Source organism: Balaenoptera acutorostrata, chromosome X (genome assembly GCF_949987535.1).
Source record: "Balaenoptera acutorostrata chromosome X, mBalAcu1.1, whole genome shotgun sequence".
Taxonomy (NCBI): Eukaryota; Metazoa; Chordata; class Mammalia; order Artiodactyla; family Balaenopteridae; genus Balaenoptera; species Balaenoptera acutorostrata.
The window spans coordinates 12,136,075-12,153,537 of NC_080085.1; the positions used below are offsets into that span (position 1 = coordinate 12,136,075).

Genomic DNA, 17,463 nt, shown 5'->3' on the forward strand with positions numbered 1-17,463 from the left:
TACCTCTTTTTTGAACTTGAAATATCAATAAAAGCTGAATATTTTTTTTTCCATGACTTGCTTCTTCTGTTGCTCGAGTCATTCATACTGTAGTTGATTCCTTTTTATAGCTGTGTTGTAGCTCACAGAATGAAAATACCAGTTGATGGATTTGGGGTTCTTTGTAGATTTTACTATTATGTACAATGCTGCTATAAACATTCTTAGATATACCTGGTGCCTAGACTTTCTCTAGGGCAGTGGCTGTCAAAGTTGGTCTAGGAATTATAGTTCCTTGAGCCCATTTCAAGGGGCTTGAGACTCCAAAACTATTTTCATAATAACAGTGAGACATCATTTTCCTTTTTCACTGGCATTCTCTCACAAGCATACAGTGGCGTTTCCCAGAGGTTACATGGCATGTGATGATATTGCTCTGACAGATGACAGAATGTGTGCTCGTGTGTCCTTATATTTAAATTTTTTCTGTTATAATACCTAATATAGTAACTACCAGTAAATATAACCCATATAAACAAACAAACTCTTTAGAGCCCTCAGTTATTTTTAAGAGTGTAAAAGGGGTCTGGAGACCAAGAAGTTTGAGAACTGCTGCTCTAGTTTGTAGCCAACAGTGAAACGGGTGGGTGGTAGAATAGGCACACGGTCCACTTTACTAGATAATGCCAAACTAGTTTCCAAACTGATTGCATCTGTTTTCATTTTAACCAGCACTTTTTGAGTGTCCTTGTTTTTCTACACCCTGAAATCTGGCATTGTTAGTGGTTTTTTAAATTTTTGCCCATCTGATGGGGGTGTTGGGATATCTCATTGTGGTTTTAATTTGCATTTCTTTAAGTACCAGTGTGTTTGAGCATCTCTCCATATCTTTATGGGCCATTTGGTTTCTGCTTATGAAAATCACTTCTTCAGGCTCTTCTTGGCCCTTTGTTCCTCCATATAAATTTTAGAATCAGTTTATCATGTTTTTGCAAAAAAACCCAAAAAAACAAAACAAAACCTCTTTTGGGATTTTGAGTGGAATCATGTGAAATCAGAAGATCAGTTTTGGGGGACTTGACATCATCATGGTTAAATTTTCTAAGAACCTGGTATACCCATCTGCTGAACTCTTCCTTCTTGAAAGATTTATAATTTTCTCCATAAAGGTTAACCCATTTTTGTTCAGTTTGTTTCCAGATACTTTATATGTTTTATTTTTGTGGTGGTTTAAACAGTATCTCTTCAGAATTTATTTTCTAAATGATTGTTGCTGGTTTATAGAAAGTACATTTGACTTTTTTTACATTAATATTGGACTCAACCTTACTAACTCTTATTAATTTCAATAAGTTATCTCTAGATAAGTTGTATTTCTATGTAGACAAAAATATCACCTTGAAATAATGATAGTTTTCTTTCTAACTTTGCAATTTTTAGAGCTTTAAGTGCTTCTGTTTTATACTCACTGGAACATTTAGAACACTGTTGAATTGAAGCATTGATAAAAGCCTACTTGTCTTATTCCCGGTCTTAGAGAGATACCCCCGAACACGATCTCTGTAGATATCTTTTATCAAAATGAAGAAGTTTCCTTCTGTTCCTGCTTTGCTAGTTTTGGGGTTTTGTTTGTTGTTTTGTTCCCATCACAGTTGAGGGTTGAATTTTACTAAATGCATTTTCTTCATCTATTGAACACATTGTATCTGATGAAATAAATGTTCACTTGGTTTTTTGCTTTTAATCTGTTAATATGGTAAATTATATTAATCAGGTTTTTAAAATATATTGCTGTAGTCGGTTAGCTGATATTTTGTTTGGGCGTGTTGCATCTGAATTGAAAAATTGGCCTGTAAATTTCTTTTCTTACACTTTTCTTGTGTGACTTTGACATCAAAATTATGCAACCTTCATAAAATGAGTTAGCAGTGTTTCCTCTTTTCTACTCCTAAAAGGTATGGTCATTGTGGAGTTCTAACCTGGTTTCCCATAAATCACCCCTCCTCCAATTGATTTTTGTTGTTCTATATATCAGTGGTTGCTTACATACCATGTATTTGCCAATATCTTTATCTATCATTCCTTAAGTTTCAGATCTTTTATCTGGTAGCATTATTGTTTCATCTTAAGTATAACCTTTAGATTTTCCCTTGGTGAGGTCTTGGTGGTAAACTTAATTTTGAAAATGTCTTTATTTTCTCTGTTTTCTTTAAATTATGCAGTTAACCTTGCAGAATGCCTTCATCTTATTAGGCTGAGGGAGACAAAGTAGTTAGAGAAGTAGAAGAACTAGGAAGTGGTAGTATCATAGATGATCTCTGAGAGGAGAATTTCAAGGACAGGAAGATCAGTGAATAGAAGGAAGCTCTGTACGTAAAAGGACATAAAAACGGGATTGTTCTTATCAACTGCCCTCTCTGGAAAGGAAGGGTGTAAGGAAAATGGCATTTAAAGTGGAACTAGTATAGCTGATTGACTTTGTTATAAAGCAGAAACTAACACACCATTGTAAAGCAATTATATTCCAATAAAAATGTTAAGAAAAACAAAGTGGAACTACACTCCTGGACATTTTACGTAAACTCTCTAGATTATGAACCATCCAAGGGGTCAGCTCAGGCTTTATTCATCTTTGCATCTGCAATTCCTAGCTCTCTTTTGAGCTAACATATGGTGGGTGATAATAAATTAGTCCTCATAACTAATGAATTATGTATTATCCCCAAGAGAGGAGGCCTTTAGAAGATAGGTAGACAGACACACACACACACACACGCACGCACGCACGCGCGCGCTTGGATTTCCTTAAATTCTACTCCAACATTCTCCAGGTCAACCTTTTAAAGTTCTCATGATCACAAGAAGAGGAAAAGATGTGTTAAGAGTTTATCAATTTTTGTCCTTAATACATGTCTAAAAATATCAAGCCTCTGCTAATAGAGAGTATAATATGATGTTGTAACTTTATGTGGGTAGAATATATATTTGTGCTCTTGGAACTTTTGCAAACATTCACCACATATTAAGTCATAAAGGAAGTCTCAGAAATTCCAAAGCAGCTAGATCATACAGACCATATTCTCACCCCATTAAGCAACTAAATGAGAGGTAAGGTACTTAAAAAGAAATCAAATGTTAGGAAACTAAAATAACACCTCTAAATAACCCATGGGTTAACAACTTTCCAGCAATGTGTGTAATTCTTACTTCTGCTAAATAACTCGTAGGGTAAAGAGGATATCACAATGGAAATTACAAAATACTTAAAAGCTGAACAAGAGAATATCTGTGGTCTCACTTTCATTTATTAGAAAACAAGGCCCAATAAAAATCAGCTAAAGATTCAATTCAAGGAGCTAAAAAATGAACACGAGTAAATTCAGAGAAAGTAGAAGGAAAAAAGAGCAGATATTCATGGTATAGGAAAGAAAGATAGTAGGTATAATAAACCTAAGTTGGCCTTTTGAAAGGACTAATAAAATAAACAAACCTAGGATGACTGATTAAGAAGACAGGGAGAACACTAGGAACAAAAAGCAGATAGAATTATAGATGTGGTAGAGATTTAAAAAATCATAAGAATTCAATGACCAGCTTTATCACAGTAAGTTAGAAAACTTAGATTAAGTGGAAAACTTTATGGAGAAAAGAAAAATCATCTAAAATTGTCTCAACGAGAAGTAAAAAACCTAAATACATCAATGACTATTAAAGAAATTGAATTGGTAGTCACAGACCTCTACCACTCTTCCCACCCCACCATCACAAAGGCACACACATACACATAAGGCCCAAGGTCTTTTGTTAGCCCCAGGAATGCAAAGATAATTCATAATCAGAAAATGCAGCAGAGGAATTTACCACGTTAACAAAATGCTTCTCAGTGAAGTTTTTGAACGGGCACAGTTCACAACCAAAACTATAAAAAGGTACACATTGCAAAGTGTCTTACATTTCGTATGCCTCTCCACTCCCTCTTCCTCTTCCTTCTTTAGCTAGCCATATTTGTTTTCTGTTTCTTTTTTCTATATTTGTTTAAGCAAATACAAACATATTTGCAGTAACCAAATTAAATGAGGGAAAATGTTTATTTCAGTAAAGACAGAAACCACACTGGCTATAATTCACCTTTATGAAAAACAAACAAAACTTTTACCAAACAAGATAAACTTTCTTAGCTCTGAAGCGTGCCTTCTAAAATTCTACAGCAAAGGTCATGGTTAATTATGAACCTTCAAAATGATTCCCAGAGTGTCAGGAAAAAGACAGTGATCTACAATATTATTTCTGTAATTCTACTGGATATAAAATAACCTAGTTATCAATATGGCAAGGAATATAAGAGGTATAACGTTTGCCAGTCTTGTCATTATTGGCTCATGGTAGCAACACAAAAATCTCTAGACTGCTTAATAATCTGATAGAAGAAATACACAACTTTTTTTCTTTTATGGAGAAAATTATAAAGTATTATTAAAGAATATTGAAAACAATAGATAAAAAGGGAGATAAGTCATTCAAGATATAATATCTCGTACATATCCAGCATATGAATTCAGCTCTTCAAGGATAGGAGCTGAAGCACAAAGCACCTCCCCTCTCTACAACAGACCAGAGGTCAGCAAAGTCCTGTTGTCGTTGTTGTTGTTTAATAGCCCTTGAGGTAAGAATATTTTTTTGTATTTTTAAAGTGTTGCTAAAAAAAAAAAAAGGAAGAATCGGCAGCAGAGGCCATATGTGGCTTCAAAGTCTAAGATACTTAGATGTTTACCATCTGGCCCTTTACCAAACAATTTTGCCAACCCCTGTGATAGACCCGTAGTTCTCAAAGTGTGGTCCCTTGGGCAGCAGCAGCATCCTGTAGGAATTTGCTGTAAGTGCAGATTCTGGGATCCCACCCATGAATTAGACACTCGAGAGGTGGGGCCCAGTTATCCCCGTTTAACAAGCCTTCCTGCTGACTCTGAGAGGTGCTAAAGTTTGAGAATCGCCGCTATAGGCCAATGGCTTAATCCCATCGTAGATGATCACCTGCCTCTCAGTCTCTCACCAGCTAGCTTCACAGGAAAGAGGAGATGCAGGGTAGGTTGTGGCCAACCAGCAGAGGATGCCCTAAAGGGAATATTTCGTTATTTCAGCCTGATCACACCCATTGTTGACATTTACATGGTCCAGCCAATAGAAGTGGTCCATCCAGTACAAATGCTCTTCCCGGGTCCCACCAGGACTTTAAGTGCATCAGTGCTCAGAGTCCTTGGAGAAATAACAGATGCTAAGAGGTTTTAAACTACTGTTGATGTTTGATAGCTGTATATTTGCTGCTTTTGAACAGTATGCCACCCAGTTCATAACTGTTTTCTGGTTTTCATTGTCAGAATACTTTTGTATTTTTTCAACCTTTTTATATGAATTCTAGGCACATTTATAATAACTATAATATACTTTCAAGATTTTCTCAACCGACTAATAGGTCAATTAGAATTTAATCTTCTGTTCATAGGGAGCATTCTACCTTATGTTAATGAAAATTCATTGGTATTGTGTTTAAAATTTTCAAAGTGCCCTTGATCTTCATTAGACTGTGGATAGGCAGACCTTATCTCCATTTTACAGAGAAGAAAATCAAGCGCAGAGTGACTTGCTCAGTCTCCCTGTACATAGTAGTAGCAGGGGCCTTCTGATTTCATCACTCTGCCCCATATCCTGAATCTGGCTATGAATTTTTTTCACACCTGTTAACCTTAAAACACAGTTTCTGGCTGGTTGGTAATTTCACCAGCCAACAAGTACAAGAGAGAAAAAGAAAAGTTAATAATGGAATTCTCTGTTTTATAAGCACTGTATTCTGTTTATCCTGCAACACTTAAAATTGTGTATGTGAGAGAGAGCGTGAAGGAGGTGAGCATGCACACGCAGGGAAGAGCGGAAGAAACAAAAAGCTGAGAGGTCATCTTTACCCTGGAACATTTAGTCCTGTCTAACCCAGAGGTGAGTTACCATTGCCATTTATCTAGTTCTTCCTCTGCAAAATTAGGAACTTTCCACTTTGGTGGGGATACACTGTATAAATATAAGACCAATTTACAGAGCAAAATTTATGGAAGAAGAAATAAATAGTAGAAAGAGACAGTGAACCATATAGGTGTGGTGATAGTTCACTGAGGTTTCTTAACAGAGGAGTGGCCAAAAATGAGCTTTGAGCTATTTTGAACAAATGTAAGGATGAGGCTTAAAAGTCCGCCACTTGAGATTAACGTTGGTTTGTGATGAAGTTTTCCCTGGTCCTCAGCAAGGTGAAAGTAATAAGGACAAGGTATTATGAGACTATACACATATATATCTGTGTGTAAGGCAGATCTCTTCCTCATCTCTGCTTTAATCACTGAGAGGTAAAGTATTTCAAAGTGATGTGTCTTAGGTGGGGGGGAGGGGTGTGCGCACATGTGTGTTTTGATATCTTCAGATACCTTTCGAGTGTACATCTTTAGCTTCTTCCTGTAACATCTGGATTTACTGAAGGACTGGTTTTCAGAAAACTCCCTAACACTTGAGGGTTCTGTGGAGGGGAAAACATTTTCCTTTTACCCTTCTAGGTTCTTTGACTGGCCTAATAATTAAATTGATACAAGACAGATGAACCGGAGAAAAACAAAAGTTTAATAACATGTGTATCCACTGTATACGTGGGAGAGACCCAGGAGAACTGAGTAACTCTCCGAAGTGGCCCAAGCCACCACCTTCAATACCATCTCCAGCTAAAGACAGAAGATGCTAGGGTGGTGAGTCGGTTATTAGAGGTGACCAAGAAAAGCTCAGTAAACAAGGGTATGGTTGTGCAGATTTATGTCCTTGCCTTTCCCATTGATAAGAATTTCTGGAGATTTCCAATCATTCTCCTCTTCCTGTTACAGAAAGGGAGGCACTTACAAATGGAGACTTCCCTTATACATGTAAATGTTTCTTATAAAAGGGTGACTTTTACTCACTTTAAAGACTCCTGTATGTGCTGTTTGTTAAAAATATCAGCCTAAAATAATCAGTATGCCAAAGAGGTATGTTTTGGGCTGTGTAGTTTGCTTCCCCTCAGTTCAGTTGTCTGGGAGCTGTGTTTGAAAGCAGCAAATTGTGTTGTCATAAGCAGTTATTATTACACTTGGCCTTGTGGTCCCAGGCCAAGTTTTCCTTACCTTGAATGCTCAGTTTTCTCTCTGTTTCTCCCTGTGTGTCCTTCTGTCTCTCCCTCTCCTCCCCTCAGCCCTCTTCTCTGTCCTCTTCTGCCCCTACTTTTCTCCAGCCTCTCTCCCTCCACTCCTACGTGACCTCCTCCCCAGTCCTCTCTTGCTCTGTCTTTTCTAGCTGCTTCCATCTCTACCTGTCTCTAGGGGTAAATGTTTAACAACAGGTGTCTCATATGTAAGTACATGTCCTATTAATAACAATAATTAATCATTTTAATCTAAATGGAGATTTCTAATTTCAAAGATCTGCATCCCTAAAAGCTATCCAAGAGCAATAAGCTTTACATTTCTTGGTAATGGGCACTGTGTTGTTTATGGTATCCGTAGTGGTAATATCAGCAGTGGTAGGAATAATGATAATAACAACAATAATGTTTGATTCTTCTTATGGCTAATATTTTTTGAGTTTTCACCACTTGCCACGTGTTGTCCTGGGGAAGTGGTAGTCTGCGGACCCTTGGAGATGCCCAGGACTCTTCAGGAGCCCATGAGGTCAAAGCTGTTTTCACAGTGATACTAAGAAGCTTTTTTCCCTTTTTCGTTTGCTCTGATTACACGGAAGCAACGGTGGGCAAAACTGCTGCCTCCTTGGCACTCTCAGTTAAAACTTTTTTTTTAAGTCAGTTTTATTTTAGAAAGCCCCCGATGAAGCAGTAAATTTTATTAAATCTTGACCCTTGAGTACATGGACTTTAAATGTTCTGGGTAACAAAATCAGGAAGTACACATTAAATACTTATGCGTATTTGAGTTGCTAGCTAAATTAGTCACATTTTTCATGGACCACCGTTTTTATTTGAAAGAACAACTGTTAAGTAAACTATGGTTATTCAGACTAGGGTATTTGGGAGAAATTTTCTTGAAGTCAGACAGTAATTTCAAGGAAAACACTATATTGGTCCAGTGGAGAGAGCTGTCCAGTGGCCAAACTGGATGATCTGACTTTAGGGGCAGGTGCTCCCAGGGTCCTTTTTACTGCTAAACAGTATATAAATTCTTTTGTATCTCAACTCGTGTTTATAAATCATAATTAAAGAAAAGTTGTCCTTTGAATACTGATGAACTTTTGAATAGACAGAGCTAAAATACCATTTTCCAAGGTTTACCTACAACAGAACCACTCATTGTGAAGATTAGAAAAATAGAGCCCAGATATTGAAAGCCATATCCAAGGTAACACTCTACAGATACATGATTTATGGCCTCATCTTATATTTTATAGTGCTTGAAACTTTCAAGTACTTTCATATATACATTTTTCTCTGATCCTCACACAACCCTGTGAGTATCTAAAACAGTTTAAAGATAAGGAAATTGGGACTCAAAGAAGATAATTCCATGGATGCTCTTTATATTTCCCCGCCCTTTCAGCTATTATCGCTGAGGGCCTGAAATAGCTCAGAACTACTGGAGAGGAGAGAGAATCTATACAATTTGGCAACTAACTAGGGGCAAAAAAAAAAAAAAGAGATGAAGGAGCCAGGCAATTTTCTGAAGTTTCTTCCTTGGGTCCCTGGGAGGGTACCACTTGACAGAGAAAATAAAAAATAGATTCAATCAACAAATGTTTCCTGAAGGCCTTTTCATTGGCACTATGTAATCTGCTCTGGGGGCTTCTTAGGATGTATATAGACTGTGCTGTTACGATCTCTATATGGGAAGATACGGCATAAACACGAGTAACTCTGATTCAAGGGTGCTAAGTGCGTAGTTTAGGTCGTGTAGCTATTCACAGGAGGGAAGGAATTACTTCTAGGCCCAGGGAAAATTTTTATGGAAGAGGAAGCATTTGAAAGGAGTCTTGCAGAACGGTAGAATTTGGATGTGCAAAGGTGGTTGTGAGGAGACAAGGAAAATTCAGTTACAGAAAGATAGAGCGGGGCGTAGAAGGAGGATATAGAGGTATGTAGAGGTTGGTGAGAACACAGCATGTGTGTAGGTGGATAATGAGAAATTATTGGAAATAATTATTCCAGTGAATTATGGGAAACGTTGACTGCTACATACATAGTTTTCCATTTTGTATTTAGTTCATTTTCAAAAAAGACACTTGGCAAACACATGTCTTTTTAAGTACAACCTAGTTCTTTCTTTATACATAAAAGTTCATTTTTCATTGACTAGGGTGAGTATTTTAAGTTCAGATGACATAATCGATCTTCCCAGATGTTGGTTTATGGTTTTAGAGGGTTATGCAAAATATTTTACTATGGTCTTATTTTTTAAATCTGTGGTGGCTTGTCTTAAAATAAAGCTGCAATTTTTAGATAACTTTTTTCTAGTTACACTTAGAAATTCCATCAATCCTTTAAATTGCGTTTTCCTCTGAACTGCATCCCTGTGTCTATCTTCAAGTAGCTTCGCTTTATCTTCCAGGTCTTTCTTCTCCTTTGGTATTAGTGTTGATTATCATTCACTGCTGAATTTATCTGACTTGGATATTTATTACTGTTTTTGCCCTAGATAAGTCAGATAAGTATGATCCACGTGATGTTGAAAGACTACAGCAAGATGATAACTGGGTTGAGAGTTACTTATGTTGGAGGCATAATGTTGTAGACGAAACATTGAAGATGCTTGATGAGAGTTTTCAGTGGAGGAAAGAAATGTCTGTCAATGGTAAGCTGTTCAATTTAACCTTGACTGTATACTATATCCCCTGCATAAATGTTACTGTTTTACACTTATAGCGTATTTGCAGATATTCTTGGCAGTCATCATAAATATCAGAATATAATGTTTTATAAAGACCCAGTAACATTTGAAAGGAACATCTCATGAATAAATCTTAAAATAGGATTATTCATAAGGAAATCAGATCACCAAGGGAGCAGAGTCACAGTCAGATTCTTCACTCACAGCGGAGTCTCCTATTCTGTGTCTGTTTGGTTTAGAACCATTAAAATACCAAGACAGGGCTTCCCTGGTGGCGCAGTGGTTGAGAGTCTGCCTGCCAATGCAGGGGACACGGGTTCGAGCCCTGGTCTGGGAAGATCCCACATGCCGCGGAGCAACTAAGCCCGTGCGCCATACCTACTGAGCCTGCGTGTCTGGAGCCCGTGCTCCGCAACAAGAGAGGCCGCGACAGTGAGAGGCCCGCGCACCGCGATGAAGAGTGGCCCCCGCTCACCGCAACTAGAGAAAGCCCTTGCACAGAAACGAAGACCCAACACAGCCAAAAAATAAATTAAAAAAAAAAAAACCAAGACAGCATCTTCACTACTAGGCCTAGAAATAAGGGGATACCATTTGCCTGTTTTTCTCAGTTGTTGCCTGGTGTCTGTCTCTATTCCCAGAATTCCTTGTGCTAATAGGTGCTCCATGTGGAATTACTAGACGAATGGGAGTCCCCAAAAAGCAAGCTTATCCCCAAGGATGCCTATAGCAGCCTCCTCTTAACTTCTTGATTTCAAGGCCCAATTCTAGATTGAAATTCCCCACCTCCCCAAAAAAGGAGTTTTAAATATTAGAGGGGATTTTATAATAGTGTTCAAGTAAATGGAGAACTCTTTTCAGGAAAGGTTACCCATTATCTCTCTCCTCCTAAAAAATTTAACAGGAAGAAACTGACACAACTACTAGTTTCGATGAGGTATAAAGAAGGATTTCCTGACCTTGAGGATTATAAACTCTGGAGTGACTGAGTCTGGAGACTTAATACAAAATAGTCAACAAATAAATCCAGAGCAGATACTCTCCCCAGTCATCCTACTTGGAGAAGGAATCTATCAGAAGGAGAGTATTTAAAAAATAATTTGATTGGAAATATAAAAACTGTAGGTAATTTCAACAGTGAAGCATTTATTAGTCAAGCAAAGAAATGTAAACCTGATGTTTCTAAATCATTTAAGTACAGAATAAACCTTTAAACTCAACAATTGTTTTCTCTTACATAGAATTGCTAGTTTCTAGTAGCAGACAGCAGAGAGATGATGAAAGGTGGGTGGGGAAAGATAAAGAAATCTTTGAGAGTTCTCGGAGAAGTACTGATGAATGACACAAAAGCCTTGACATTTGCTGCCTTGCTGTGTTGCTTCTCGGCCTCACTAGAGAGTGGACCTCCTGCTGAAGGATCTAGCATTTTTCTTGAAGTATTTCCCACCTGCCCCAAGATTATAAATGTATTAGACTCTACTGGTTATCAAACTTTGATTTCTTATACCACTTCTGAGGCTATAATGTGGATATTTACTGCCATGTTCTTTTGAAATTGTCCAATCGTGATAATATTTGTTTGCAAGTCATTATGTGAAATACAGCTAGAACATGAAGATGTGTCTACATGTAAAAGGAAATGGATTTTTCCCATTTCTGTCATCTGTGTCTTTATGTAGTTTTTTTTCTACTTAGTAAGAAACACCATTTTTTATCGTCCGAGGTTCTTTCCAGATGTTTGCATAAGCTTTTTCTTTTTTTAATAAGTTTATCTTTTTTTATATCAGAGCTACTATATTAACAGTAACCTTTATGTTGTAAGTTTTCTTTTTAAAAGGCCTCTAAGTTACAATTACTCATCAAACTTTATCACTTTTTAGACCTGACTGAAGCCTCCATTCCCAGGTGGTTATTGGAAATTGGTGGTATTTATCTCCACGGTTATGACAAAGAAGGCAACAAGTTGTGTAAGTATAATGTATGTACTGGCTTTTCAGGATTTTGAGATGTAGCCATCCATCTCAACTGAATTAACAATAGGCAGAGCTTTCTACGTATGTACCACACGTCAGGTTTCCTACAATAGGGATTGTTAGGGCCAGCTGGACCAATACTTAGTCAGATACTTAGTAGTTGAATGTACCATTTGCATCATAATAAAGTAGGCTGTAAAGGCAAATGCCACATCCCATTACACAGCCAAAATGATGTAACTCAGAGTCATTATCTTCTTTCTAATTTACTGATGTTAAAATTCAACCCAGTATCTTTATGGAAAATCTTTTTGATAGTCACTAAGGGTGGCTAAATGGACCAAGCCGGATTTTGGGCAAAGGGGATACAGGAATAACTTGGTTTGTACCAATGCTGGGACTCAGCAGGAGTGTCAGAGCCCCATCCTGAGCAGATGTCCTGCCAAGGCAGTTTCCTGCACGGTCGTGCCCACCTTGCGCACCCTGTGTGTGGCCCGTGGTCGGCTCCTGTTGTAACAGTACTCTTGTGATGGTCCAGCCACCGCAGGGGGTCTTCCAGGTCCCCACGCAGAGGGGTAAGGGACTGAATAGCACCGTGGGTATGGGGTCAGAAGGACCAAGACAACTGATGGTTGCAAGATACTTTATTTAGAATCTACTGAATCTTATATGGACGGAAGAGGAACTCATTATTAGACAGTGAACCCATAGAATTGCTTATCGTCTCAGTTCATTCACCACCATGGACGTCAACAAGTTTACAAGACCATCCTTGAACATTATCTTCCCCTAACCAGGCACACACACAGCCCCCAGCCATAAGGAACAACCAGGACTCTCAGTTCCCTGAGGTCTCCTGGCCTGAGATAGCTTTGCTAATCTCTTTTACATCCCTCAGGCCTGGGACAAAGAGTGCATTCCAAGTCAAGGATAAGGGATTTGCTTTTTGTGAGAGACATACTGTCTCCTCCAGGAGTTACCTCCGGCTAAGACTGCATGCCTCCCACATACTCTCGTAGCATTTTCCTCCCATTGCTGGCTCCTCCTCCTCAATCTTCCTTTCCCATTCCTCTTATTCCACCTGTACCTCACATGTGCTTCCCAGGCTTTGTTCCTTTCTTGGCCTCTTTTACTTTCCAGCTGATGCAGTCTCCTTGGGTGATCTCAAGTACCTTGGCACCTTCAGCTGCCTTCCCCCCAACAGCAGTGACTCCAGGCTGTCCCCAGGCCACATGCATGTACACATCCAGCTGCCCACCGCATTGATGGTTGGCCGCCTTCAGTACAACACACAGCTGAACCACATGCGTCCCACCACCCGCCCTCCCTGTACTCCCAGCTCGGGCCCACAGCTCTTCCTCTGACAGAGCTTCACTTTAGCCCCTCCTCTGATTTCAGTAGCACTTCCTCAGTTCACTCCCAACCCCTACCCCCTTAGCATTTCATGCAGAGTCCTTCAAGCCCCGCCTGTCTCTCTGTTTAGCTGCTCCTCTCAACGCTGGTCACATTTTGTCCTAGCTGCCACCACTGTGAACGGTTGCCAGGCTCCGTCCCCACACACGACACCCGCTCATGCTGCCATCGTGCTTCCGTCTGGGCTTTTCCTCTGGACGGAACATTTTCCTAGTGCTCTGTTTTCTGTTAAGCACAGTGTAGAGTACTTTTAGGTTATTACCAAATATTGTTTTTTCCCTTACTTACTAAGGGGGGAAGTGTATTTTCTAAGGGGGCAAAATAGTTTACCTTTCTGCTACTCTTTAAGGTTCCCAAGTATATACTATTTCGAAGAGATGTTTTTAATCTGAGAAACAAAATAAAGACAAATGTCAAGGAAAAGGAATGATATAATATATGCATAAATAATATTATAATGCCATAAATATTTTTTCTTATTTTTATCTTATGACCTGCTTAAAGTCTGGATCAGGGTGAAGTATCATATAAAAGACCATAAGACCATATTGGACAAAAAGAAGCTTATTGCGTTCTGGTTGGAACGGTATGCTAAGAGAGAAAATGGGAAACCTGTAACAGTGATGTTTGACCTGTCAGAGACTGGAATAAATAGCATAGTAAGCATTTTTCATTAATCCTAAATCATTGTTTATCATGGCATCCTCCCTCTCTCCTGTCCTCCCTGCCACTACCCCCTTGACCAAGTAGTCCTATAAAATAGAGCTAACCAAGTCATGTTTGGGATTTATTTCCACCCCCTGCATTGTGACTGAAGTCAAACGTGGAATAGGATTTGCGAAAACTTAAATGTGCTTCAGTATTTGGCATTGAAACTGTAGATTTCCTAGAAATGTTCCTCGTCTGATACACAGGATATGGAAGGAAGACGTCGAGGCTGACAGGGTAATGAGTAGATGTGGTAACAGTGAACTTTTCTATCAGAGCTAATAATACCCTATACAGCACCTCCCCTGTGCCTGGCGCAGAGTAATGCACTCAGGAAATGTGGAGTACAGTAATGTACGCTCTCCAGCGTACCATTACCCGCATGCCGTGTTTTGCAGTGGCGAGATGTTCACCTGCATTTTTGCACATCCAGCACTTTGTGATTTTGTTGAGGTTTTTTGTTTGCTCGTTTAGGTTCACTTTCTGTTTGATTTGGTTAGCTTTGGAAACCAGTTTTCTTCAGGTGATTTTGCCAAGCTTAAAAAGTAAATAAAACCTACCTGTCTTTAATTTGGGCCCTTGTGACCTTAGTGCTAACTACAAACCCTTCAGCAGCGATGGGGATTTGTTGGCGCATTTATTAGAGCTGTTGTCTCTAACACTCAAAGCTGGGCTAATTCTGGTAGCAGTGAAGTGGCGTTCGGAGACGTGCGTGGGGCAATGTTGAAATCTTTTTCAAAATCCAATTGGCTAAGTATGTTAATATCCCTGAAGTGTTCGTATTCATACTCTTTGCCTGGTAACTAACTTCTGGAAATCTATTCTAAAGAAATAAACCTGAGTATAGAAAAAGTGTACATCAAAATGTTTTCTCAGAGTGTCATTTAAAATGGTGAAAAATTAGAAAAAATGTAAATGTCAACACAGTGAAGTGGCGAATTATGGTGTATCTAATTGATGGAGTATGTGTAGCTATGTAAAATGGTGTTTGTAAAGAATTTGTAGTAATATTGGAAAATAGCTTTTTTTTTTTTTTAAGAGAAAAGGGCGACAGGGTTATATCATAGTGATACATAGCCCCCAAAAGGGAAACCTTAGACATTAAAAAAACAAACAAACAAAAAACAGGCTAGAGTTTTTTTAGGCAGTGGGACTACAAGTTTTTTTCCATCTTTCTTTGTCTCTAAGAGTCATTTGCCCTGGATTATTTTTTCAATCTAGTTTCCATGTCAAGGAGTTCTAGATTACAGAGTAAACCATTTTATACCCAAAACCTGAATCAAAATGCCTAGATAAATAAATATTGCATAAAAATAAATTATGATTCTGTTATCCTTTATGTATGATTTATTAACCCAGAATCATAAAAAATAAATCTTAATGTTTTTTATTGACAAATACAAGGGCAAGGAATTGAGCTGATTATTTTTCAAGCTACTTATATACTATTTCATTATCTTTAATTTATAAAGTTTATTTGCATTACTAAGTAGTTAAATCATTAATGTTTTCAAATACTAGAATCTTACTGAATTATGTTTATACATGACCCTCGTAATTCAGAAAAGATTTAAGTCAACCTTTAAAGATGTATACATAAGTGCAAGTCAAAATTTAAATTATTTACTACAGTTAGGCCACTAATTTGGCTTTAAGCTTGCCTGAAAGAAATGGAATCATTTAAAATTACTCAGTGAACACAACATCGTAAAGCAATTATACTCCAGTAAAGATAAAACAAATAAAATAAAATAACTCAGTGGACATACTTTAAAACCAGCATCTTAGGAGAAGTGTATCTATTGCTGATACTTGAACCAGAAGAAAAGTCTTTCTTTTTTTTTTTTTTTTTCTTTCAAGTTTTATTCTTTAATTTAAAAAATTTATTTATTTATTTATTTATTATTTTTTGGCTGCACGCATGTGGAATCTTAGTTCCCCTACCAGGGATCAAACCCACACCCCCTGCATTGGAAGCATGGAGTCTTAACCATTGAACAGCCAGGGAAGTCCAGAAAAGTCTTTCGTGGGTCTTCAAAGGGAAGACATTTTACAAGATAATGAATAGCATCCTTGAAAACATCCTCACAGAATGCAGAGCAATGGGTTTCATGGAGCTTCTTTATGTAGTACCCACTAATACACGTACACCAGTGGCATCCTATCAAATCGACTTGAATTAGCAGTAATTTGGGATTTTATAAGCAAGGTTATTCAATTAAAGATGAAAAGAATATTGGACAGAGACTTTTGGGGCAAAGTCTGGAGGCCACAGATCATAGAATAGGTAACCAAATCTTTACATAACTAATTATTTTGAGATATCTTCTTTGACTCTTACTTAACTACAAATTATTCAACTCTGTGCACAGTGGATATAATGATTAGTTATAAAGGTATTATTATATGCTAGGATTTATCCCATAATAAATACGTAATATAGTTATGGTTGCTTATTTTCAGTTTATTAGCGTTAAAGATGCTACAACTCACATGCTAGGAATAACTTTATAGACTCAGATCTCTAGGGCAGCTCACCTTTGAGTAACTGATGGATTTAAGTTTGCCTGGTTGTATCTTTCATCCTACAGTCCTTATAAGATGGCTGATCAGTAAGTCAGCCTGTGGTCAGTGGAAACACACAGAATGAAATGATCCATGTGAATAGTAACCCTAATAGTTTAGTTTCATGTTGCTGTGTTCAGTGCAGTAGAACCAATAGTCGGCTGTGTCTCCTAGAAAGTGAAGTCAATGAACAACATTTAAATATAAACTAAAAAACTCTAATTCTTATTCTGGGTTCCTACACAAGAGGAAAGAAGCTAGAAGTGAAGTAGATACAGCAGACCAATATGATCAGATTAACTGTTGTATAAAAGATCAATAAAATATATTTTATTGACTCTATTATGAGGTATAGAAATTAGGTTTAAAAAACAAACATATCAGAATTAACATGCATATATATTGTCGTACCAAGTAGTCAGGTTGTAAACTATATACTTGTTCTAATCATTCTTTAATTGTTCAACAGATTTTTAGAATTTCTTTATGGGGGTTCCTCTTTAGATCCGTTTTATAATGCCACATTACCTTAGCAGCCTGAAGTATCTAACTAGTCTGAGGTAACATGAATGATGTTTAAGCTAATTTCTTTAACTCAGTTTTAGGACTGATTATTATAAGTAGCTTAATGACTTAAAAACTAACTCCTGGGAATATAAATATTTATTTATGAGCTATTTTTAAAAGAATTTAATAATTACCTCATTTATATTTAATAATTTATCACCTTTAGAAATAGGCAATCTAAAATTCTCTAATGTGGACAGTCTTAAGGATTTAAATGTATAATCTTTCTTTTAGGACATGGACTTTGTACGCTTCATCATCAACTGCTTTAAGGTTTATTACCCTAAATACCTCTGTAAGTAACTTCCTCCTTTATAAAAATACAATATAGCGAAATCGTAGACAGTGTCTAAGAATTGTGGAGC

The 17,463-nt window shown here is 37.6% G+C and overlaps 1 protein-coding gene across 4 annotated transcripts in view; it reads left to right on the forward strand.

Annotated features, from left to right (window-relative positions):
* Window positions 1–17,463, forward strand: part of MOSPD2 (motile sperm domain containing 2) — a 69,258-nt gene that overhangs the window by 4,861 nt on the left and 46,934 nt on the right. For 2 of the 4 annotated variants that reach the window (XM_057538453.1, XM_057538452.1), the window contains exons 3-6: window positions 9,681–9,836; window positions 11,753–11,839; window positions 13,763–13,917; window positions 17,333–17,393. In XM_057538453.1, coding sequence (XP_057394436.1) covers window positions 9,681–9,836; window positions 11,753–11,839; window positions 13,763–13,917; window positions 17,333–17,393 — 459 coding nt within the window. Of the gene's footprint in view, window positions 1–5,878; window positions 5,968–6,572; window positions 6,759–9,680; window positions 9,837–11,752; window positions 11,840–13,762; window positions 13,918–17,332; window positions 17,394–17,463 lie in introns of those variants that run through there. The other 2 variants (XM_057538454.1, XM_057538455.1) reach the window with 2 other exon arrangements.